General features: G+C 40.7%; 1 protein-coding gene across 1 annotated transcript in view; it reads right to left on the bottom strand.

Annotated features, from left to right (window-relative positions):
- The window catches only part of LOC114498658 (glycerophosphodiester phosphodiesterase domain-containing protein 4-like), a 69,637-nt gene extending 51,362 nt beyond the window's left edge, over positions 1 to 18,275 (bottom strand). The window contains exons 1-8 of the mRNA XM_036029987.1: positions 18,186 to 18,275; positions 15,214 to 15,372; positions 12,773 to 12,832; positions 8,651 to 8,749; positions 8,487 to 8,580; positions 7,582 to 7,659; positions 6,637 to 6,782; positions 6,148 to 6,230 (exon numbers count right to left, since the gene is read on the bottom strand). Coding sequence (XP_035885880.1) covers positions 6,148 to 6,230; positions 6,637 to 6,782; positions 7,582 to 7,659; positions 8,487 to 8,580; positions 8,651 to 8,749; positions 12,773 to 12,832; positions 15,214 to 15,372; positions 18,186 to 18,275 — 809 coding nt within the window. The remainder of the gene's footprint in view (positions 1 to 6,147; positions 6,231 to 6,636; positions 6,783 to 7,581; positions 7,660 to 8,486; positions 8,581 to 8,650; positions 8,750 to 12,772; positions 12,833 to 15,213; positions 15,373 to 18,185) is intronic.
- Between the last annotated feature and the right edge of the window lie 334 nt (positions 18,276 to 18,609).

Genomic DNA, 18,609 nt, shown 5'->3' with positions numbered 1-18,609 from the left:
GGTGGGAATGCCAATGGGAGCAACCACTTTGGAAAACAGTATGCAGTTTCCTCAAAAAATTAAAAATGGAACTGCTTTTTGACCCAGTTATTTCACTTCTGGGAATATATCCTAAGAATCCTAAAACACCAATCAGAAAACATATATGTACCCCAATGTTCATAGCAGCATTACTTACAATAGCCAAGATCTAGAAACAGCCCAAGTGCCCATCAGTAGGTGAGTGGATAAGAAAGCTGTGGTACATTTACAAAATGAATACTATGTGGCTATAATAAAGGAATCTTACCCTTTGAGACAGCATGGATGGACCTAGAGATTATTATGCTAAGCAAAATAAGCCAGTCAGAGAAAGACAAATACCATATGATCTGACTAATAAACAAAATTAACATACAAAACAGACCCAGAGGCATGGATACATGGAACAGACTGACAAATATCAGAGGGGCAGGGGTTGGGGGGGCTGGATAAAAGGAGGTGAAGGGATTAACAAAAGAACATATATGCATAGCCCGTGGACACAGACAATAGTGTGGTAAAGGCCAGGGGGAGAGGTAGGAGGGGCTGGGTTGAGGTGCACAAAGCAGGGGGCAGGTGGGAAATAGGGAACATCTGTAATACTGTCAACAATAAATAATTTTTAAAAATTTAACCAAGGATGTAAAAGACCTGTACTCAGAAAACTATAGTACACTGAAGAAAGAAGTTGAGGAAGATACAAATAAATGGAAGCATATGCCATGTTCATGGACAAGAAGAATCAACATCATTAAAAGGTCCACACTACCCAAAGCAATCTACAGATTCAACACAAGTCCTATTAAAATACCAATGGAGTATTCCATAGATCTAGAATATTTCAAAAATTTATATGGATCTAAAAAAGACCCCAAATAGCCCCAGCAATCTTGAGAACGAAGAACAAAGTTGAAGAGGTCACAATGTGTGACATTAAACTATACTACAAGGCCACTGTAATCAAGACAGTCTGTCTGGCACTGGCATTAGAATAGACACACAGATCAATGGAACACAAGAGAGAGCCCAGAAGTAAACCCATGTCTCTATGGTCAATTAATATTCAATAAAAGAGGCACAAGTATACAATGGGGGAAAAACAATCTCTTCAATAAATGGTATTGAGGGAGATGACCAACTTACACTATACACCAGAATAAACTCAAAATGGATAAGGACTTAAATATAAGTTGTGACGGCATAACAGTACTAACAACATAGGCAGTAAGATTTCAGGCATCCCACATAGCAATATTTTTACTGATATAAGTCCTAGAGCAAGGGAAATAAAGGAAAAAATAAACAAATGGGACTTCATCAAATTAAAAAGCTTCTGCACGGCTAAAGAAATCATCATCAAAATGAAAAGGGAACTGACCATATGGAAGAACATATTTGCCAATGATACATTGGATAAGGGTTTAATCTCCAAAATATATCAAGAACTCATATGACTCAACACTAGGATGACAAAAAAAAAACAGTTAAAAAATGGGCAAAGGACCTGAACAGACACTTCTCCAAGGAGGACATACAGATGGCTCATAAACATAAGAAAGGATGCTCAGCCCCATTAGCCTTCAGAAAGATGCAAATTAAAACCACAATGAGGTGTCACCTCACACCTGTGAGAATCGCCATCATTAATAAATCAATAAACAAGTGCTGGCCAGGATGTAGAGAAAAGGGGACCCAAATTCACTGTTGGTGGGAATGCAGACTGGTGCAGCCACTGTAGAAAACAGTATGGAATTTCCTCAAAAAATTAAAAGTTGAACTGCCTTATGACCTGGCAATTCCCCTGCTGGAAATATACCCTAACAATCCTGAAACACTAATTCAAAAGAACCTATGCACCCCAATGTTCATAGCAGTTCTATTTATAATAGCCAAGTGTTGGAAACAGTAGATGAGTAGATTAAAAACTGTGGTACATTTACACAATGGAACATTACGCAGCAGAAAGTAGTCCTACCTTTTGTGACAGCAGGAATGGAACTGGAAATGGAATGGAAGTGGAAATTCACTGTTATGCTAAGTGAAATAAGCAAGTCGGCAAAAGACAAATACCGTATGATCTCACTTATAACTGGAATCTAATGAACAAAATAAACTAATGGGAAAAAAAAACAGATTCAGAGACATGGAAACATGGAACAGACTGATAGTTATAGGAGGGAAGAAGGGAGAGTGGGAATGGTGGAAGGAAGGGGAAGGGACTAGTCAAAGAACATAAAGAACATATATGAATGACTCACAGACATGGACAACAGAGAGGTAATTGACTCTGGGTGACGGAGTGGGCAAAAGGGGTAAAATTGGGACAACTAATAGAATAAACAATAAAAAAAAGCTATTTATAAAGTATGACAGTAAATAGTAAATGCTATGATATTTTTTAAATAAACAAGCCTTTTGATCAAAATAACAGAAAAACAAAAACTGTCCATTGGCAGATGAATGGGTAAGCAAAATGTGGTATGGACATACAATACAATATTTTCCAGCCTGAAAAAGGAAGGAAAGTCTGTCACATGCTACAGCATGGATAAACCTTGAAGACATTATGCTAAGTGAAATAAGACAGTCAGAAAAATACAAATTCTATATGATTCCACTTATATAAGGTATATAAAGTAGTAAAATACATAGAAACAAAGAGTAGAATGGTTGTTACTAGGGGCTAAGAAGAGAGGGCAAGAGGGAGTTGTATAATGGTGACAGACATTCTGATTTCCAAGATGAAAAAATCATTGAGATGTTTCATGACAATGTAAATATAGTTAATGCTTCTGAACTCTATACTTAAAAATGATGAAGATGATGAGTTTTAAGTTTTATGTTTTTAACACAATAAAAAAGGAAGAAAGTTATGACATACGCTACAGTATAAATGAAACTTGACACTGTGGTAGGTAAAATGAGCCAAAAACAAAATGACAAATACCATATAATTCCACTGGTATGGGTTAGAGTAGACCAACTCACATAAAGAGGAGACAGAATAGTGGTTGCAAGGGCCTGAGGGAGGGAGAGACCTAGTTCCGACCCTGGCTGTGTCACGTGCACTCCAGTCCAGTGACCTGACCAACACATTTCAAACCACGTTTCCTCATCTTTGAATTAAATGTTCATTTCTCTTCTGTTTGCCTCAGGAAGGCTGTGGAGGGAGTTTGTACTCACCACATTCACTAATTTATCCATGCTACAGATGAAGCCTCTCTCCTGCCAGGTGCTCAGGTACAGAGTTTTATAGCTAGCAGGTCTTTTGTCCACACCCCTGCCTGCCCTGGCCCTTTGTTTTCCCTTGGACATTGCTACAGCCCACTACCCAGCTCCCTGAGAAGTCTCCCTCATAGACTAACTGCCTGGTGAGTCTTCCTAAAACAAGAAGGGAATCTGTTAAAACCTACCGCGGCTGCCCTCCACACATGGAAGCATCTCCTTGATCCAGCCTCAGTGAGCCTTGCAGCCAATCCTCCTCCTCCTGTGCCCTCTCCTGTCCCCACAGCACACCAATTTGGCATCCATGCAGGTTAGCGCGCTGATCTACGAAGTTGTTGTTTCTGATTTATATGCCCTTGAATAAGCTGCTGCCTCTGCCTGGAATACCATCTTTCTGCATATATATTTGGTAAAATAATATTTTTTCCTTCAAGACTCAACCCGAAAACAATTCAGAGTACACAGGTCTTTTTCACACAATAGGAAATGGTCTTTTGCTCCACTGAGGTTCCATTGCATTTGACTAAATCTTCTCTGGAAGGCATTCCCCACAAATGGCTTATTTATTTATTTGTTTGTTTATTATTGTATTTTTCCATTGCCATTTAGTCCCCTTAAACACCCCACCCCTCACAATCAATCACCACACTGTTGTCCATGTCCATGAGTCCTTTTTCCTTATTGTTCAATCCCTCCACCTTTTACCCCCCTTAGCTATCATCCTGCTCTCTCTAAGTCTGTCTCTATTTTGCTTGTTAGTTCAGTTTGTTCATTAGGTTCCACATATGAATGAAATCATAGGTATTTGCCTTTCTCTGACTGGCTTATTTCACCTAGCATAATGTTCTCCAGGTCCATCCATATTATCGCAAATAGTAAAAAAATTTTTGTTTTTGTAGCCAAGTAGTATTGCATTGTGTGAACTTCCTACAGGTGTTTTATCCACTCATCTGCTGATAGATACTTGGGCTACTTTCATATCTTGGAGATTGTAAATAATGCTGCAATGAACATACAGGTGCTTATGTTCTCTCGAATGAATGTTTTCAGGTTTCTTTGGATATATTCCCAGAAGTGGGGTCGCTTGGTCATAAGGCAGTTCCATTTTTAATTTTTTTGAGGTATCTCCATAGTGCTTTCCACAGTGGTTGCACCAATCTGCATTCCCACCAACAGTGCAAAAGGGTTCCCCTTTCTCCAACATCCTCACCAGCACTTGTTGTTTGTTGGTATAATTGATGATGGCCATTCTGACAGGTGAGAGATGATTTCACACTGTGGTTTTCATTTGCATTTCTCTGGTGATTAGTGATGCTGAGCATCTTTACATATATCTATTGGCCATCAGTATGTTCTCTCTGGAGTAGTGTCTATTCAGGTCCTTTGCCCATTTTTAAGGGGTTATATAAAAAAAATCAGTTGCATTTTTATATGCTAATAATGAACTAACAGAAAGGGAAATTAAGAAAACAATCCCATTCACAATTGCTTCAAAAAGAATGAAATACCTAGGAATAAGCCTAGCCAAGGGTCCTTCATACATGTTCCCTGACATGTATACAACAATAAAAAAGAAAGAAAAAAAACACAATAGAAAAAGAAAGAAAAAAAAAACTAACCAAGGATGTAAAAGACCTGTACTCCAAAAGTTACAAGACACCAAAGAAAGAAACTGAAGAAGATTCAAATAAGTGGAAGCACATACCATGTTCATGGATAAGAAGAATTAACATCATTAAATATCCATACTACCCCAAAAAATCTATAGATTTCAATGCAATTTCTATCAAGATTCCAAAGACCTATTTCACAGAACCAGAACAAATATCTCAAAAATTAAATAGAACCAAAAAGGCCTCACATTGCAACAGTAATCTGAGAATGAAGAACAAAGTTGGAGGAATCACGTTACCTAATATCAAACTCTACTATAAGATCGCAGTAGTCAAAACAGTATGGTACTGGCATAAAAACAGATACATAAATCAATGGAACAGAATAGAGAGCCCAGAAATAAGCCCACATGTTTATAGTCAATTAATATTTTATTGAGGAAGCAAACTTTTAAAATGGGCTAAAGATTGTTTATTCAATAAATGGTGTTGGGAAAACTGGACAGATACAAGCAGAAAAAGGAAACTAGATTACCTTATTATACCATGCACAGGAATAAATTCAAAAGGGATCAGACTTAAATGTTAGACCCAAAACCAGAAAAATCAGAAGAAAACATAACCAACAAAATCTCAGATATTCTCATAGCAATATTTTTTCAGATATATCTCCCCAGACAAGGGACACAAAAGAAAAACAAACAAATGGGACTACGTCAAACTAAAGAGTTTTTGCACAGCAAAAGAAATCATCAACAAAATAAAAAGACAACGAACAATGGAAGAACATATTCACCGATACATCTGACAAGGGGTTGATAACCAAAATTTATAAAACTTACAAAACTCAACACCAAAAAAATACAAATCATCTTATACTGTGGTAAACACACCACATCTCCTTCACTGGCTGGGAGCATCTCCTCAGTAGGAGTGCATTGTACTCATTTGCCTCCCAATGGTACTCAGAAGAAGGCCTGGGATACAGTGGGTGTCCAGGGACTGTTAGGTAAGCACATTGCTAGGTAAGGGTTTAAGCTTAAGCATGGTTTGCAAGGGGACAAATATGAATTATGTGTGGAGTCTATACAGAGTGTGATGATTTATGAGCTCATACTAAGAGACTGACTTGGAAGGGAGCAGTGGTCCCTGTGAGTGTGCTCTGTGCATCCACGGCACATGAGCACAGGAGGTACCCCCGGGGCTTGTCCTCTCTACAGCTTGCCTAGGCTGGTCATCTTCCATCTCATTGGCCTTCTCTCCTCCCCACCAACCCCTGCTTTCCTACCTCATGTATACGTCAGACTCCAGCCCAAAGGCCCCGTTTTCAACAGCTTTCTCAAAGGACATCATGGTATTCTCAGGCCCCAGCTGTGGAAGAAAAGGACATCAGACCATATACCTCAGAGTTTTTCCTCCCAACATCCCTTTAATAGCAGGGAGGGAGCCCAGTGACAAAAGGGCTTCAGGGAGCAGTGCTTGGCTCACTGGGAGATTTTTTTTTCAAAGAGCCTGCCTTTATTTCCCTCCACCCAATACAGACCTGGGACTATGCTCATCTGAGCTTCTGAGGCATTGCCACTGGGCACAGTAACGAGAAATGGATTGAGAGGTGACCTGAGTTCAAGTGCAACCTCTACAATTAACTCTTTATCTGGTAATCTGAAGCCAACCCCTTTTCTTCTCCAGAGATTCCTGAGATTCTGAGGTCCCCTCCCCTTGTCCATAAAGCCCACGCACACAGGTACTCACCCACGGACACCAGGCTCACACCTACCTTGGGCGCACCTCTATGTCCAAAGAGGCCCGGCTTGGGTCCCAACTCATCCTTCTCCTGAAGGCAGGGAGAATGAATCCCCAATGGCACCACAAAGAGACAGCAAAGGATAAGACAAAATGGCAATCCAATAGCCACTTGTACAGCTGAAAAAGTTGGAAGGAGGGCAGAGTAAGAAGAAAAAGATAAAGAGGGATGGAGACCCATTCAAAGCAACTAACTCTCCCAAAGCAGCAGTCAGCGAACACGCAGTGTGCGGGTTTCATGGGCTCTGTGGATCGCCTGATGTCCTCTCTAGTTCTGTCACATCCCCACTTGGTTTCAGTGATTTGAAAGAACAGGACTATCCAAGTGTGAGCATTATTATGAAGGCAATATTATTCTATGGAAATCTACAGGAAATGAACTGTGCAGGGAGTGGGAAGGAAAGGAAGGAGAGGGGTGTCAAGGAATTCCTTCTCAGGAGTAGGGGCAGAATGGCTGCTGCTGAGAAAGCCCTGAAGCCTGTAGAGATCCGTCTAGAACGCCCCTAAATAGAATGCAGTGCAGGACAGTGGAAGGGGCGCTGCTGAGAGAAATCTGAGTTCAAAGCCAGAGACTACCACTGACAAACTGTGTGACTAAGGACACATTGCTCAACCTCTCTGGCTCTCCATTTCCTTAATTCTGAACATTGGGGCCATCTTGCTGCTACCATCTACCTCACAGAGTCGATATGCCCGTGTTGACTCATAACAGGTACTCAAGAAACATTAACACCGCATTTGCTTCTGTGTCTCTCTGTGTCTCTCTCTCACACACACGCACAGTGCTCATCCAGAATGCCTGTTAAAACTGGTCACTCCCGAACACTTATTATTGCAGACTGAGAATTTTACCCATTTGTGTATTTTAAGTTACCAGCTATACTTTAATCACTTTCAAATACATATCTCTAGCTCTAACCTCTCAGCTTTGTGAGTCTAGTACATCTCTTTACTCCTCTTCTCCCATAGTGTATCATCTTTTTTCTTCTGAATCTAGCTAAAATTTCAGAAATGGAAAAGAGTTCATTATTGTTCCCTTTAAGCTCTTGCCCCAAAACCTTTCCTATAATTCACCCTCCACACACACACACACACACACACACACGTACAAACACACAAGGCCAATACTACCAATCTAGTCACTCTTTTGTCTCCAGCCTTGTACAGTCAGGAAGCAAACACTCCTTGTTTAACCAAGAGTAAAAAGAGACACATAAAAAATGATCCTACTGGTCTCTCAGTCAAGATGCTGAGAGAGAACTTCATTCTCAAGACAATGTAATGTATAGCTCTGATTCTCACTTGTTTCCATGATATTTGGTAAAAAATGGAGAGGAAACCAGTGGCAGAGGTAGACATTCTCAACCAGGTGTGACAGTGACTCACAGTGGCCTGTTTTGCGTTACTAGAGTAGAAGCAGGGACCTCTGACCTAGTCTAAGCTCACTAGTGAAACCAGTAATGTTTGAACACAATCTAAAAGAACAGAGTGACTAGTACCATCACTGTGTCAAATAACATCAATGTGGCCTCTACCCTCCCCCAACCCCATTCCATTTTAGACAGTCACTGTGTTAACAACATGGAGATCTTTCTTACTTTTCTAGGTGAATCCGTCTTAAGAAGCAGGCCTGTTTGGTCAGGAAAATGTGCTGACAGGCCACGTGGGCTTGTGAGTTTGACCACAGGAACATGCCTGAGTAATAAGCTAAAGGAATTTCAAAGGGTCAGAGTGGTGGCTATTTACCAAGCTCGTGTTTTGCTGAGTGGAGTATGCAAGCTAAAGCCAGGGCTGAAAGGATGAGGCTCCACCCACACGACATACCTTCTTGTTCCCAATGGACCAAGTAGAAGGCCACAGGCCAGGAAAGGAGAACCATCATGGTTATGCTGCTCAGGTGTATGTAGGGAGCCAAGATCTGGGAAAAAGCCAAAAGTCAGGCTGACCACACTGGACAAACAGTGCTAGCCCTGCAGGATGATGCGTACCTTCAGTGAGAGCCCCAGTGTCAGCCACCGGTCATGCCAGAATTTGCATAAAACCGTCATAAAAAACGTGCATATCCCAATCACTAGCACAATCAGGATCTGGGGAAACAAAACAGTATCTCCTGACTGCCAGGCACTAGGCTTTGATGATCAGAACTGTCCTTGGGAATTGTGTGTGTCCCCACAGTGCCAGGGACCTCATTTCCTCATCCTTTACTCTGACCATCCTGCAAACCCCCGATGTTGGATAAATCCAATCATTTACCTTCTCTGCTCCCAAGTATTTGTTGTATAGCATGGCTAGGGAAAGAATCACACAGTTACGTGGTCTGCTGCCTTTACTAATTATCATCTCCAGCCTCCACTTGGCCCTTAGCATTTTCTGGAATCTCTCACTCGGTTCAACAATGACCATTACAAATATCCACTACTTCTTTTATTCCAATCCATACCATCACAGGTATATATTTTATAATTACCTTTGCAATGTATGTTTTTCCAATAGACTGTAAACTTCATGAAAGCAAGGGTAGTATTATGATTACATCCACACTGCCCTGCAGAATGTAGTGAGGATGTAATCATAATCACATTTTAAGCATTCAATAGTTTTTGAAGAGATTAAAAGAATCCACCTGACAGAACACTATATACTTCATAGAGGAAAAACATTGAGACCAAGTAATATAACTAACTTCTTCCCCTTAAAATGTAGTCTTTTACAAATGTACTGCCCTCTGGAGACTTCTTAGTTCCTTTATTTCTATAATTTCTATATTTATTAAAGTAATTGTATGAATAATTGAACCTTCTTCCAAAATAACTCCAGGGCTTTCTGGCATGAATGCTTAATTTTACCAAACCTTTAAGAAAGTAATATTTTCCAATCTTTACCAAACTCCTCCAGAAAATTGAAAAAGAGATAACATTTTCTAACTTCTTTCATGAAGCCAACAAAACATTAACACACAATTTCTATAAGGGCATTACAAGAAAGGAAAAGCACAGTCATGTACCACAATAACATTTTAGTCAACAACAGACCATGTATATGATGGTGGTCCCATAAGGTTAAAATGGAGGGGAGAATTTTCTCTGCCCAGAGAGGCTGTAGCTGTGGTAAAGTCACTGCATGATGCACTGGTCAAGGGTTTATGGTGATGTGGTGTAAACAAACCCACTGCATCGCCAAAGATATAAAAGCATAGTACCTTTTCTATGTTTACATATGTTTAGATACACAAATACTTACCAATCCTACAGTACCAAGTACAATGACTTGCTGTACAGGTTTGTAGCTAAGGAACAATGTGCTACACCCATCGCTTTGGGACACAGTGTGCTCTGCCATTTAGAGTTGATTAAGTACACTCTGTGATGTATGTACAATGATGAAACCACCTAAGGACACATTTCTCAGAATGTATCCTTGTTGTTAAGTGGCACATGTACAGGCCAATCCCTCCTATGCACACCCATGCAAAAATCTTCCTTTCCCCATTAGCAAACTTAATGCATCGCCACACAACAGTTTAACTGTCATATCAGACTCATATGAATCTCATGGGATTCTATGATCTTAACCAACATGAACCTTAACTAATAACTTAAAGAGTGCAAGAAATTATAAGAAAAAGTTTAAAATTATAGGAAAAATAAAACATTTTCCCTTGGAGAAATCTGATCTTGTCAAATGCAGATATTCATAATAAATTCTTCCCTGTCTTGTAATAGGATACATTCTGTCTGATCTTGGACTTAAAATGTGTGCTGCTTTTTGAGTGAAGTATGTGAAGACAGTGCTTCACAGAGGGCATCTTTGATGGTTATGGGACACGCTTATCTGATATCCATTAATTATACAATTCCATGCCTCCCACCCTACAGATCTATAAATTCCAGGGTTCTTTAAAATAAACAACTTAGATACACTAGGTTATGACATGCTAGAAATTTTCATAGATAAAGATTCTCTGTTATCTTTAGCTAAGAAGTATTTTTAGTATGTATGTTTCCTAGAAGGGTGGGATATTAGCATATTCCAAGGAGTTTTGATTGAGGTCATTGATTCCTCTCTGAGCATCCCTAAGTAGAAGAGGAATGGGTTACAGGCCTGGTGCTAACCCTTTCCTCCTAGGTTTATTACGAGTACACTAAAACTAAAACTCCAAGCCAACAGGATCCCCCTTGCCAATAGAAGCAGTCTTTCCTCCCAAGTTTCTTATAAATAGTCCTCAGGTTTAAGGCAGTTACCTTCCAAGGAAATGCCAATCCTTATCTTACATCACCTCTATCTCTTCTCATTGCCTGCAGACTCAAACCTGGAATTAGATACCAGAATGCCTCAAGAGATAAAGGCTTTGTTAAATTATATTGACAAAAACCCTAAAGAATGTGTGTGAGAATGAATACTAAGGGTGCTAGGCAAGGAGAAAAGAACATAGTTTTAGATCAGGCTAACTGTATTGATATGTGCACACCAATTCCCTTCAGAAGTAGACGGAGCTTCTGAATACAGTTTATCAGAATCTAGTATTTTGCATCTCAAAGTGGATCTAACAGTTTCTTTGGTTATCAGAAACCCTGGCTCAACAGTGGCCCAGGCCTGATGAAATCGGGGTAATACAGAAGGAAGTACCCAAAGATGTAATGAGAAAAGTGTGCTGGAATGCTCTCGCCCATGATAAGCCTACCCTCTCCCTGTCATGTTCTTTGGGGTGATGTCAGTCTCAGAGGACACTGAGGACCGCATGGTATGGAAAGCATCAGCATCCTTGAAAGACGCTGCAGGGACTCTCCCCTGTGCCTGAGGAAAGCTGAGAGATGCTGCCATTGAAACTGGCTTCCTGACTTCAAGGCAATGACAGGATCCTGCTGTGGCAGAGGCCATGCAGCAGCAGGGGCAAGGCGAGCATGATTCTACGACAGGCGCGAGCCTGGGACGTAGCAATCAGATGGTTCATCCCAGAGGCATCCTCTGTAGTGACTAACAGATCACAGTGTCCCAACTCAAAAAAAGGCAGTGATCTCAATGAGACCTGTTTTCTTTGCTTCTCAATCTGCATCCTTTCCCTGTGAGACCTTATGACTTCTATTTCCATCTGTTCTAATAACTCTGTTTTTTCTCCAGCCACCTGTAATTAACAACTCTTACATTTATATTCCAGTTCACATGTCTCGAGTACGAGGGAATTTAAGGGGACCCCTTCTGACATGTTCCCGGGTTTCAGGAAACATGAGGAAACGTGTCAAATCCATGCCTGAAGTGGTGTGTCCAAAAGCAAGGGGCTGTGCTCTGCTGCGCAAGCACGTGGCAGAACAAAACGAGGGGGGAGGCCATGCTGGAATGACCTGCACGTTCACAGATGGTGGGGCACTGAGGCCTGCTCCCTGGGGACCAGACACCGATCCTTTGAGAGAAGTCATGCTGGTGTCATCTTAAAAAGCTCCAAGTGAAGGGGCCTCACCAGACAAACTTGGGGGCTATAGAAGACAAGCATTGGCTCCACCAAGAGTTGTGGTCAACTTTCGGCAGGTTCTCAGCAGGAGGGTCTCTGAGAAACACTTGGAAAAAGCCCATGGGCAAAGGGCCAACTCTTGTTGCATGTACCTGGTCCTGATGGGTCAACCCCAGGTGCCCCGCTAGCCCTTCCTTGTGGGACTGTGTTCTCTGATCCCATCTGCTGTTCCCCTGAGCCCGCCCTCCTTTGGTGAGAGAGGTAATGGGACCACTGTGCTCTCTCCACAAGTGGGGGATGGGGGAAGTCATCAAGTTGGAGTTTGGGTTACTACAACAAACTAAGTTTTTAATGACTAAAATGAGCATGTCCTTGTGACTATATAGGACTGGGAAAGGAACCTCAGATTTTAATGGGATAGGAAGAACAGAGTCAGAGACTAAGTTTAATAAGAGGTGGCGAAAAAAATAAAATTTGTGCTCAGATCCTTCAGAAAATCAGTTCTATCTGTTAGAAATTTAATGATTTCAGTTGAAACAGAGTAAGTAGATCTGTTCCTTCTAAGGGGAACAATGAAGAAAGCACAGCTCTGCATTAACAGTGAGTACCAAAAAGGCACATTCAGTCCTGGTCTGAAGTCCCCTTGAAGATTCAAATGTCCCACCTTATGACACCAGTGCAGGTAGAGTTCACAGCCTTCCCAAATCAACAGAAATCCAAGTACCTGAAAAAGCAAAGAAGAAAACAGAGGTTATTCTGAAGTCACCTAATTGTGGCCCACAGCACTGTTCTGTAATCAAACGCCTTTCCCTTCTGGCACTTCTTGCCATACCTGCACTCCTCAGCCTCTGGGAATTTGCCACGCTGTTCTGCTGCCCGAAAAGCTCTCCCTCCCCAGGCCACTGACCTTTCAAAGCTGGTTCAAATGTCCCCTCCTGTCGTAACTACTACCAGCATCCCCAGGAAGAACTAATTATTATGCTCTCCATGCACTGACATCCTGCCTAAGTTCCTCCAACTTCCCTCCCTGTGATGGACCTTACTCCTGGAATTATTGCTTACACCCACTTGTGAGAGAACAGAAGACAGGAGCCAGCACGTCCAAGGGTTATTTAAAATCTCTTTCTTGAGGAACCAGTGTCATTGTCACAACTGTTAACCATCCCTGTTAACACTGGTATTTAGGCAATAAATCTTAGTTAGATTTCAATCTTGACTTAGCCAGGCACTCAGTTTGTGTGGAGATGAAAATTGAAAACTGGAGTTCTCAGATGCTTAGGACACAACTAAGTGTTGGGATGTATATGGTACTTCCCTTTTTACCAAAATAATTTTATGTACATAATTTCATTTCTTCTTTACCCAGCCCTATCAAATACCATTTTATTAAATATGATCATTCTCATTTCAAACAAAAGAAACTGAGTCTGAGAAGAGTAATATGACTTGACCAAGTTCAAAGTAACCCAAAGATAGAGCTGGAAATAGAACTCAGGTCTCGTTCTTTGTTCACTGTTGTTGCCACTGTATGCATGCAAAAAAGGTAGGATAGAGTAGGGTTTGTTAAAATACACTTGTTATTAGACAGTAGAACTCATTCCCCCACAAAAGCCAACTACAGCAGTTCACGTTTACTGTGTGGGAAAACAGTCCCATTCAGTGGCCAGAGTTTGGCTCAGCTACTTCATTCATCTGCATTTTCCCCATTGTAAAGAAAAGTATCTAACTTGTCTCTCCACCTATAGTCACCCTCCACGCAACTACTAGGGCAATTTTCCTAAAATGGAAATCTGATTTATGCTAAAAGTTTTAGACTTATTTTCCAGGCTTCCAAAAGCTGTCACAGGCCTATGTTTGTAGCCACATCCCCCCTTATTCTTCATTAAGCCCTTCACACTAACAGACTCGCCTTTCCCTCTTACATTGTCACACCCCATATTGTTCTGTCTTGCCAATTTGTCATGATGTCTCTTACCTGGAATGTTCCTCTCCATCTGCATACACTCACGTCCAAGGCCAACAGCCCTTCATGACCCCACTCTAGTGCCCACTCTTCCAAGAAGCCTTACTTAATCCTCTTGACAGAAGCCACCTCTTCCTTTCCAGAATCCATGTAGAACTTTATTTAGGTCTAATGACAATTATAATGCTCTGCCTGTGTTAGTTATTTTTCTCTATGAGTTAGTGACCCTGCTAGATCTAAACTCATTGAATTAAGGAACTATTGTAACTTTTTATCTCATACATATCTCTTTGAAATGCACTGCATAGAAACAAGAACTACTTATGGTTTTTTTAAAATCTCTCTATAACTCAGTAATTATCACTCACAATGATTAATACATTATGTTGAAAAAAATTAATGCAAATGGCATCTGATTTGAAGGTTTCATTCTTCTGTATCAAACCAGATATCAGCGGGAACAAGAAACCATGATATAACAGATGCATATGCCCTATGCATAAGTGGGGACTGAACAACTCTTATTACCTAAAAGTTATTCTCCCAGAAGCTTTCCAATCCACTTCCACAGGCCTTTCTCTGGCCTGGTCTGAATTCCTATCCCTACATGACACCACTATGCGACACTAAGGGTCACTATTGCCAAAAGACTTTTACTAAAATGTAATTGGCACCTGGACTACAGACTAGCAGTTGTACATTATAACAGGTTTAAAAAACAAGCTAATCTGTGAGGCCCAGAAAGACTGATTCTCAGGAGATAGGAAATGAAATGAGTCAGTTCAGTCTGTAAAGGTACTGCTAGGGTGCCTGAAGTTTGTAAAGCTGTGGGTGCCTAAAATAACAATTTTGAGTGAGCCATAAAATAGGCTATGAAACAGCAGAATAGAAAAAGGATGTTTTGCCAACTTTTCAAAAGGTCAAAGTGACAAGATGCATCCTCTAATAGCACAGGTCTGTTTTTCTCCACCAATCTCTTGTGCCTAAAATTTGAGCAGTTGATGCAAACCCCAACTCTACTTAGACAAGAGCAATCTTAGGTTCCGAGGGTTCCTGGCACCAATTGGGCGCCATATCATAGGCAGGAGCACCTTGTGAGGTTATCCAGGAAGGGAGTGGGAGGAACAAGGAACATTACTCACCAACAGCAATGAGGAGTAGACAACCATGATTCCAAATAAACTCAGCAAAAGAAGGGACCAAAAGAACCAGCATTTTGTAATTAGATAAACAACCCTGCAAAAACATGTTTCAGTCCTTAAAATATACAAGAAAATAGCAGCATTTGTGTCAGGATTGGACTAGCTGTGGCATAAAAACACCAAGGGAGATAAGAACAGAAACATTTCGGAACATATCTGTAAACAGCTTGGGGACATTTAGTTAGGCATTTTAACTTCAACCTATACACAATGTGATACCTTAAAGGGGTCTGTATAAGTGGTATGAATTTTTTGCTATTTAGAATATATACTAAAAAATTATGTCCTCTTTCAAAAGCAATATATTAATACAGAAATTCTGAAATTCTAAAAGAGAAAACTCACCCTTAAGTTCACCACCTTAATAAAACTAATGCTTTCCAGTTTGGCAGGTTCCTTGTCTATGTGCCTGTATATTTTCCTACATAAATGCCATCACGGACACTACATTAATTACTCTCTTTATATATATGTTTAGGGTTTTTCTTATGCTTGATTTTTTCACCTTTTTCACCAATCCTGCAACCCACATCCCTTCTGACAGCTTAGTCTGTTCTCTACAGATGAGCTTGTTTCTATTTTGTTTGTTAGTTTATTTTGTTGATTAGATTCTACATGAGTGAAATCATATAGTACTTGTCTTTCTCTGACTGGCTTATTTCACTTAGCACAATGCTCTCCAGGTCCATTCATGCTGTTACAAAGAGTAAGATTTCCTTCTCTTTTTTTTTTGGCTACATAGTATTCCATTATGTAAATGTACCACAGCTTTTTTTATCCACTGATGGACACCAGGGCTGCTTCCGAATTTTGACTGCTGCAAATAACACTGCAAGAAACAAAGGGGCACATATATTCTTTTGAATGTTTCAGATTTCTTCAGATATATTCCCATAAGTCGAATCACTGGCTCAAAAGGCATCTCCATTTAAAATTTTTTGAGTTAACTCCATATTGCTCTCCACATTGGCTGAACCAATGCATCACCACCAGCATGAGAGTTCCCTTTTCTCTACATCCATGCCAATACTTTGTTGGTTGATTTATTGATGACAATCATTCTGGCAGGTGTGAGGTGATATTTCATTGTGGTTTTATATGTTTTAAGTATATTTTATTGATTATGCTATTACAGTTGTCCCATATTTTTCTCCACTTTATCCCTCTCTGCCCTGTAAACACGTACCTTTCAGCATTCCCACCCCTTCCCCCCTTAGCTCATATCCATGGGTCGCACATATAAGTTCCTCAGCTTCTTGATTTCCTGTACTATTCTTAACCTCCCCGTCTACTTTGTATCTACCAATTATGCTTCTTATTCCCTATACCTTTCCCCCACAATCTCGTTCTTCCCCCTCCCCACTGATAACCTCCATGTGATCTCTGTTTCTGTGATTCTGTTCCTGTTCTAGTTGTTTGCTTAGTTTTTGTTTTTGAGGTTTAGTTGTTGATAGTTCTGAGTTTGTTGTCATTTTACTGTTCTTAGTTTTTGATCTTCTTTTTCTTAGATAAGTCCCTTTAACATTTCATATAATAAGGGCTTGGTGATGATGAACTCCTTTAACTTGACCTTATCTGGGAAGCACTTTATCTGCTCTTCCATTCTAAATGATAGCTTTGCTGGACACAGTAATCTTGGATGTAGGTCCTTGCCTTTCATGACTTCAAATACTTATGTCCAGCCTTTTCTTGCCAGTACAGTTTCTTTTGAGAAGTCAGCTGATAATTTCATGGGAACTTCTTTGTAGGTAACTGTCTCCTTTTCTCTTGCTGCTTTTAAGATTCTCTTCTTGTCTTTAATCTTGGGTAATACAATTCTGATGTTCCTTGGTGTGTATCTTCTGGGATCCAACTTCTTTGGGACTCTCTGAGCTTCCTAGACTTCCTGGAAGTCTACTTCCTTCACCAGATTGGGAAAGTTTTCCTTCATTATTTTTTCAAATAAGTTTTCAATTTCTTGTTCTTCCTCTCTCCTTCTGGCACCCCTATGATTCAGATATTGGAACATTTAAAGTTGTCCCAGAGCGTCCTCAGCCTCTCATTTTTTTTGAATTCTTGTTTCTTCATTCTGTTCTATTTGGAAATTTATTCCTTCCTCTTTTTGGGGGGGGGGGGTTCTAAATCAGGAGTGTCAACCTCATTTTCACCAGGGGCCACATCAGCCTCGAGGTTGCCTTCAGAGGGCCGAATATAATTTTAGGACTGTGTAAATGTAACTGCTCCTTAACAGTTAAGTGAGAGCTTGGCACTGCTGCTGGGTAGAAACAAGGTGCCAGGCTGGATAAAACAAGGTGGAGGGTTGGATTCAGCCTGCAGGCCTTGTGTTTGCCACCTGTGTTCTAAATCACTGATTTGAGTCCTGGTTTCCTTCCCTTCACTGTTGGTTCCCTGTATATTTTCCTTGTATATATTTCCTGTATATATATATTTCCTTGTATATTTTCCTGTATATATTTCACCTTGTTTAGCTTTCATTTCTTCCTTCATTTTGCAACTTAATTCAATAATTTCTGTGAGCATTCCAATTACCAGTGTTTTGAAGTCTGCATCTGATAGGTTGTCTATCTCTTCGTTACTTAGTTCTTTTTCTGGAGTTTTGATTTGTTCTTTCATTTGGGCCATATTTCTTTGTCCCTGCACACCTGTTACATTGTAAGGGGCAGAGCCTTAGGTATTTGCCAGGGCAGAACAACCCTCTTTCCTGCATTGTGGCGCTGTACGTGGGGGCGAAGTCAGAGAGGGAACAGTGCCACTTGACTGTCTCTCACCCGCTTTCCATCACTTCCCTCACTCCCCACAAGCAGATTGTGCCCTTTCAGGTGCTGCTTCCCGGGTGGGTGGATTTGTGTACATCCTAGGACCCTGTGGGTCTCTCCAATGGACTCTCCTGTGAGAGTGGGAGTTTCTCTTGCCTTTGTCACGCCCACAGGCTTTACAGCCAGAGGTTTTGAGTCTTTAGTTTCCCCATGCTGGTACCCTGGGTTTTGCAGTCTCACTCCCATTGTTCCTCCCAACTTATCTGCACATGAATGTGGGACCCCTGGTTAGTCAACCCCTGCCTCGCCCATGTGGTTTACAGCCTTGCTGCATGTCCTCTCTGCCCATTGGCTACCTATCTCCATCCCTCCTACCAGTCTAACTAATTTTTTCTTTAACTCCTTGGTTGTTGGACTTCCATACAGTTCAAATTTCAGGCAGTTCTAGTTGTTTTTTATTTTTAAACTGGTTGTTATCCTTCTTTTGGTTGTGTGAGGGAGTAAAGCCTTTCTACCTATGCCTCCATTTTGGCCAGAACTCTTCATTGTGGTTTTAATTTTCACTTCTCTAATGGTTTGT

Source organism: Phyllostomus discolor, chromosome 6 (assembly GCF_004126475.2).
Source record: "Phyllostomus discolor isolate MPI-MPIP mPhyDis1 chromosome 6, mPhyDis1.pri.v3, whole genome shotgun sequence".
In the NCBI taxonomy this organism is placed as follows: domain Eukaryota; kingdom Metazoa; phylum Chordata; class Mammalia; order Chiroptera; family Phyllostomidae; genus Phyllostomus; species Phyllostomus discolor.
Note: the sequence above shows the minus strand (reverse complement) of the source record. Positions and strands in the feature narration are given on the sequence as shown.